A 7,909-nucleotide genomic window follows, 5' to 3' on the forward strand; every position below is an offset into this window, starting at 1 on the left:
TGGAAGTTTTTTCCGATTCTTTTTCAGTAGTTGCCAGTTCTGAAGATACAGTTCTCCAGGCAGTGGAGACGCATGTTGCTTTCCAAACACCTACCTGATGCACTGGTACTGGCAGACTCATCCTCCTCCTCTTCTGACTCAGAGTAGAACTTTTCAGTAGGTTTCTCTTTCTTTGTCTTACCTAGAATTCCAGTCCATTCCTTTGCCTGTAAATAAATTTCAACTTAAGTTTACTTTTACAACCAGCAATACAAAAATATACACACAACATGGCAAAGAAAAACACTCGTAGTAGTATTAAGCAGTTTCTAAATAAATCCTCTAAGCAACTCAAGAGGAACTATTAAACTTCTCTTACTTTACACAATTAGGACAACTAAAAGTTTTGTACATACCTATAAAAAGTGAGATATGTCTATTAGAGAGTCTAGAAAAAGATTTACTAAGGCAGATTAAAAGCATCAGTAACCATAAATAAATTTCTATGCCAAAAGAACCTGAAGTCTCAGAGTTTTACCTCTAGATCCAGCTGAGTTAAGCTTATGACTAGAATGAAGGGTAAGTATGGCTAGTCACCACACCTTTATCATCCCAAGTTTTAAGGGGAAAACACATGTGGACCCAGCAGGCAGCAGAAGTACCAGCAGCCACAGAGGAATTCTCTTTCATTTCCTTTGCAATTCTCCAAATAAAGGTAATTCTTACCACCAAGAGAACACTAGAACGTGGCAATTCTTGGCCAGACTTTTTTTCTTTCCATATCCCCCTACACTGCTAGAGAAGCAGAAGAAAAACTCAGGCCAGAAAAAAAGCAAATAGGCAGACAACTATATCAACAGAGTGATACAGGTCTGCCTCAGTGACGGCTCTGATCTGGAATAAGACTAACTTTTGAAAGAGCTCTGTGACCTGCAACGGTGTATGGCACTAGAGACACACTGGCTTCCTCTTAAACACCAAAAGCTGCTAAAGCTTTGTAATGCTCCACCCAGTAACTGGTATTTTAAAAAGCTTTTGGCTATAAATAATTTAATTGTGGATTGCAGCTTAATAACTCAGCTTCACTCACATATATTGTGCAGGCACATGCAGTATTAGAGGAACCAGAAAATTAATGACAATGAGATGCTCTCCAAAGAAAATACTTCCAAAAAAACACGGGGAAAGGATTTTCATGTTTGTTTTGAGGTTTAAATGGTTGGAGGGAGATGTTTTCTATTATGTTGTAGATGGATGTTACTCCATTTGATCAATTTCCTGCAATACTTTTTGTTTTTATGGACAAAGGCACCTCCACACATTCTTTCACGCCAACCCTATCATTTATAATCCCCAGCTTGAGCTGATTGCCTTCAGATTCTCCCCATAAAAGCTTTCAGAAGTTTGTACACAAATACTTCTTTTCCTGAAATGTATATAAGAAGGTAGACAAATAATATTAAAGTACTAAGGAGAAACGCTTGTTCCACCACGCTGCTGTTCACTGGCTTCTGCAAGTCATACCTGTTTTTTAGAATTTTATCTATTCTATGCCTTACATCTTATATGCAAATTAATTCATGTGCGATTTACTGTAAAAGTTGGCTCCTGACAAGGACCACATGCTTTTCTGGGTATACCTGTTACAATGACATACCTCTGGGAGCACCATCAGCACACTATATTCCAATACATTTATATTCCTGTTACTGTTCAATAGCTTTCACTGACATTTAGGAGAACTCTAGTACCTGACGCATAAATTGCAACTCTGGTAGCAGAACATCACATTGCCTCAGCATTTACAATCCAGTAACAAAAAGCTATTGGTAATAGAAGACCAGCCCTGTAATGTCAACAAATGACTAGTGCACTAATAGATGACATTTTCCTATTATTAACTTTCCCAGTTCTCTCCAGATGATCTGAAACGTAAACCCTGGTCTCTGCCAAACTTTCACTTTGAAACATACATAATTTTTCCCCCTGCCACTGCCTTTTGTTTATATTACTTAATTTTTTTCTGTTTAGACTTGGATTTGTACATGAACAAACCTCTGCTCACCTCCTACTTTGGTAGTCCAGCTACACTCATCATTAACAGCAATTAACATACCGCACAGTGAATATGAGGTATGAAATCAAAAGTGAGATGGAGGAGAAAAAAGCCCATTTAATCCACAAGCGAAGCAGAAGTGGCCTATAGTTGATCCACTTCTCTCACTGAAAAGAAAAGAGCAAGCATCGTATAGGTTTCCACATGTTCCGTTTCCAAGCTAAAATAAGCAACTCGGATGTTCACATGCCTCAATGTTTTTCAGTACAGCATACAGATAGTATTTGAATACTTGTATTTTAGGCTAATATTCTATACTGACAAGTGCCTTCAACGAAGTTACTTTTAATGATGCTGACGTACCGACTCGGCTACATCAACGTTTCGGACAGAGGGGTCAGACGCCACCTCTGGCCAGTCGGACAGCTCCAGGTAGCCAGTGGCTCGGCTGTTCAGCGTGTGAGACAAGGTGCCAAGCTGGAAATGATCCCGATCTATTAAAAAAAGGGGGGGGAGGGGAGAAATACACAAACACTATGAGCTCTACCACAAAGCAATCTTAATCAGGGCTAAAGGTAATTGCCATTATATTACCTCAAATGTCATGGAATAAATATAAACTAGGAAGCTCTTCATAGGTCAAAAAACTGATTTCAGTCCATAGATTACAATAATCTCCCCCATAATGGTCAATAAAAAAGCTAATCAGTCAGTGTGTTTAGAGGTGTTGCTCTGAAATGTAGCTTCTCTAAAAATTACTTTACTGTGAATATTAAGAATGACAGCACAGTTAAACAATCCATATACATGTCTTGGCACAAACACATCCAGAATTTTAATAGTTTTTCTTCAAAATGGAGCTCCTTTTAGAGCTCCAAAACTGGGACTAAGTAAGTATGAAAATCAAAATTGGAAATTGTCACAATAACAGAGCATTTTTAATTAAGATTACCTGATAACCTTTTAATTTCAGAAGACAGACCATGGTTCTTACTTGTAAAAGGACACAGAAAATGCAAAGGGAAAATTATGACTTTGGAGAAAAACAATAAAAATCTAATCTATTGAGATTCAATTTAGTTCAGATTCATAAAACATTTGCAATACTCACATTAACAACCTTCTATTAAATTCCAGATAAAAGACTAGAGCTATTTTCCCACACTGAAGAATAGTTTTCCTCAAAAGACACACCTTCTGTTATTTAAATCAAATTTTAAATCCACATGAATAGAAATGGATGTTTGTCAGGGTTTATCATCAGAGAAATGCGCTGTGTTTGCACCATGCAAACCTTGCTTGCTGAAAAGCAACTAAGCAGAGCAAGTACCCTTGCATATTAATCATTTGTATTTGCTAAGTGACACAATTTGTGAGCATATTTGAAATAGAACAGGCTGCCACATTCCTTTACACAATGAACATTTACCAAATGATTTTGGCAGTTATACCTTTAAAAGGAGACTCAAGCAATGGGGCAGGTTTCTGTGCCAGAAATATTTTTTTGGCATATTTGCTTAAAGCTCCACTCTTCTCATTCGGAACAATAAGCTGCCTAATAAATCTTGTACGGTCTCTGATGTCGTAGCTTTGATCATACTTGCCGAGATTTAATACGTACTGGGTAAGCAATTTTGTCTGTGGAAAAAAACAGGACAAGAACAGAATACAAGTTATTTATGATTATTGATAACTCTGGATAAACATATTTAAAGAGGTAATAAAAATGAATGGTTATGTCAAACAAATGTTGTTCCACAGGGAATATGCATTTCTAAAGCTGCAAATGGAATTCTGAAGCCAAAGCACATGTCCTCTTCTGTATTGGGGAGGTGAATGCTGAGTACTGAGAAGCAGCCATGTGCTAGATTATTAAACTGCTGAAGTGGAAAGAAAGGCATCATTAAAAAAATAATCATATATGGCAAACCCGCTGAAGGGTCTACGTGAGGATAATGAATGTGGAAATACAACTAAAAACATGGCACTCAAAACTTAATCGGAAAAATATGCAGGACATCAAAACATCAGAGGGTATTAGGGGGCTGGCAAACTGCTTCTGCTGAGGTGTGTTTTATGAAGAGATACTGTCCCTGGCATAAGCAGTGTCTGCACTCTGACTGCACTCAGTTACTTTATCCTGAATTATGACCCATTAAAGCAGACACATGAATCACTGAACTGGATTACTGCAAATTATTTGCAGTGCATTTAGCTGTTACTTTTTCATAAAAGCAAGCTGCTGATGCCCTCTAAAAACCAGGATAAAAGACTTCTTCCATTTTTTTCTTGAAGCTTAAAGCCTCCAGTAATATCGGTCATTTATTTATTTATGTAAGAGAGCAACTTATATTATCACAGCTTTTTACAGCATAATAGGACTTCCTAATTTGATGTCTGAGAATATTAACATGTATTAAATAATTTTAATAATTCAGTTTAATTTTAAAAACTAAAAGAAGAATATAAAAAATCAGGGAAACTTTCCCAGTATCTTAGAAATAATGTAGTGTAACCAGAACAATAGTGCTGAACAGACTTGTATCCATTACATACATTTGAAAGTAGTATGTCACTTTCTTTATGTACAAGCAAACAGCAGAAAGAGCAAAAATAATATACCATCATAAGGAAGTAAATTTTTAGTATTTCAACTCAGAATGAATGAATAACACAGGGTTAAAAATGTATTGTCAAGGAGGACTTTTCTTTATAGAAAGAAACAATCTTGCATATATATCTTGTTTATCATGCTATTGTTATAACAATAACAGTTTCAATCATGTGAGTGGAAAAATATGTAAAAAAATCAATTTGGTTATGTGCCATTTGCTAAGAAAAGTTCAGTTTAATAATTTCCACCTTGAGGATGCAAGTTACAGTTTTTTTCTAAAGATGTAAAAATACTTTTTCAGAATATTGATTAAGACCTGTAAGTGAAATACACAGTAAATAAAAAATGGTTTTAATTTTTAACCACATACAATGCAATATATGCAAGCATTTCACAACATACCCTATGGTACCAAAGATTTGAAGAAATTAGTCATGTTAAGTTAGATTAATAGTAAAAGTGTAGTTAAAAAAACCTTTCAGTGAAACATTGTTTGTTTCTTTTTTCTTTCTGATACCCAAGGATTGTTCTGTGAAAAGATATTTTTTTCCTCCAAGGTACTGTCTTAGCTCTGGGAAAGGTAAAACTTTCCCATATGTATTTCACAGCTTATTGGCAGCTATTTCTATATCAGGGTATAAAATTTTAAACAACTGCCTCAGACAGAACATACGTAATCTGCACTCATGCAGGACTTATGCTGTTCAATCTAAATGGAATTGGAAGGGAGGGTTTCCAGGTAGCATGAATTAAACTAAATGAGGGATACCTCCTTCAGCCTTTGCCATCACTTCTCCTCTGTAAAACAAAACAAGACTCCTTGCTGTCATGGCAGAAAGCTCAGCAGAACGGATCATAAAACACAGTGGTCTTTGCTTGTGAATTGCTATAGGGATGGGAAAAGTTGAGGGTCTTGCTATCATGGTGGGCACTTTTTCAGCGAGCATTGACGGAATTAGATAAAGAGTTGATCCTGAAAGACTGCGTTTTCTTTAATGGGATCATTTTCCCCCTGATCCTTTCCCTTTTCCTCCTCCCTTTCCTCTCCCCTAAAATATCTTTTCCATATTGTCCAATACAGATAAAGACACAAAGAATTTATATGGAAGAATGCTCCATATCTGCAAGAAGTCTCCTTGCAAGCATCACATATAGTACAAATAGTTTTCATGAAAACAGCAAGAAAACACTATTTTTTTTTTCTTGCCTTACATCAACACAACCAAACAAGTAGCAAAGCTTTTCTACATGGAGGTAGCTAATAGAAACAATTAATTTTAATTAAAAACAAAAAATAAAGTAATGAACACACATCAGTTTTTCCAACAAAGGAATATCCAAAAGAAGCTGAAAATTATTTGAGCAAGCATGTTAATTTGGTGAAATATGACAGAATCTGCACACCATGACTGCTTCATAGAACAGTAAGACAAAATATTCTGATATATGATATAATACATTTATTATCATATGTCAACATCACCCATTATATGGACATGCTTATTATATAGGCATTGTATCATTTCTTTTATCTCCACACTGTTAGAATTTATTACTATTTTTTGTACATTTTGGTTTGGCTAATATGAAAAGTATACTTCAAGTCATTCTTCAGCAACATTTCTAGAATTTTCTAGTGGCAATAATTTTATTTAAGAATTTAATGCCTATCCTATATTAGCAGCAATTAACCTTTTGGTAGATCCCCACTTGAAAAATTTTAAGTATCCCCAACAGATGAGGCTCTACAATGGGAGAGAAACAGCTATCTGTCCACTCTTTGATATCATTAGCTTGCAGTTAACTTCATTCTTCAGATACATAGGATAAGGCTATTGTGCTAAACCACATTTGACAAACCTATTTACACACTAGGACTACTCAGGACTTTTTCTGGTGCAACTCCTACTGTGTTACACAACAGAAACCCATCAAAATCTCTTTCTTCTTCCTGCTATACGCAAGAAACAGCTAAGGCGATTAGATGGCATTTTCTGCATAACACTTTCTCTTATATGAGCTCCATTTAGACAGCTATCTAGCACATTCATAAGGATTTTTATGTCCCTAAGTGATGAAAAAAGAAAGCAAGTTTACCAAACAACATAGACAACCAGAGGAAAGCCTGTTCTTATTACGTATTTATCCAGATAGGATTGAACCTGAAACTCTTCCTTAAATTATAAACAGCCTTTGAAAATTCATGGGCTGATCACAGGATTTAAAGGATATTGGAAATTCTTATAAAAAATCCTGAAACTTAAAAAGCATTCCTGAGAATGTGCTGCATTAAGTGTTTGAACATACGCCTAAGGAAATTATCAGCAAATAATATATTCACAGAAAGGGAAAAAATAACAAAGTCTTATTTCCTCCAGAATTTTGTGCTTTTCTCCAAACAAGACTTAACAGATGAGTTTTACCTGCCTTTCCCTCATCTGGGGAAAATGCTCTTTTTGTCTGTTTGGTTGGTGTTGAGTCTCTCTTGGCTATCCTACCACTACTTTTCAGTGAAGTGACATTGTAGATTTGAGATTTTCACAACTCCATTGACTTTGGATGAAACTGATAAAGGATTCAAAAAAGTATTACATGGTGGGGTAGGATATGGAGGGAGAAAATATGGGGATGAGGAGAGATGGACAGACTGACAACTGAGCAGTCAAGTGTACAAGATTTGCCTTCAATTTTGAAAAATTAGACTGAAAAATGGCAGACTTTTTAGGAACTGAACTCACTCCAGAAAGAAATGTTTTAATACTGAGTGAGTAAAGAAGAGTTACTTCTGGGAATAAGGATGTAGATATAGGAAGAGTGTTGCCAGCTCCTAAAGGCAAAACCATCATATTCTGTTTTGGAAGGAGCTTTGAATCAAGCCAATTCATCAACCTACTCTGTTAGAATTTTGTATATGAATAGTTTGACCACTTGAGAAGACAACTTATTTTTCCACTAACCTAAAACTAAAAGAGGAAAACACCTTTTGATGAAATTCGTCATTTAGTAGGCATGTCTGAAAACAGCTTCTTCTGCTTTATCATCATTACCGTATTTGAACAAAGGGTTATGCAACACCTATAATGGCAGTTTAAAATGTATTAAGATGTGAAACTGGAAAAAGAATCACAGAAATCATCATCTCCTTGTAGGAAATGGATTTTTAGGCAAATATGGTGTGTACAAATTAGTGTAAAATTACAAAAATTATATGGAAAATTAGTAAATATTATGTAATGGGCCAAAAGGAGACAGTTTAGATA

General features: G+C 35.5%; 1 protein-coding gene across 1 annotated transcript in view; it reads right to left on the reverse strand.

The window, feature by feature from the left end:
- The window catches only part of AP3B1 (adaptor-related protein complex 3, beta 1 subunit), a 164,816-nt gene that overhangs the window by 67,628 nt on the left and 89,279 nt on the right, over positions 1-7,909 (reverse strand). The window contains exons 16-18 of the mRNA XM_009327253.1: positions 3,487-3,673; positions 2,399-2,529; positions 95-206 (exon numbers count right to left, since the gene is read on the reverse strand). Of these exons, the coding sequence (XP_009325528.1) occupies positions 95-206; positions 2,399-2,529; positions 3,487-3,673 (430 nt within the window). The remainder of the gene's footprint in view (positions 1-94; positions 207-2,398; positions 2,530-3,486; positions 3,674-7,909) is intronic.

This window comes from Pygoscelis adeliae, unplaced genomic scaffold (assembly GCF_000699105.1).
Source record: "Pygoscelis adeliae isolate BGI_AS28 unplaced genomic scaffold, ASM69910v1 Scaffold26, whole genome shotgun sequence".
NCBI lineage: Eukaryota > Metazoa > Chordata > Aves > Sphenisciformes > Spheniscidae > Pygoscelis > Pygoscelis adeliae.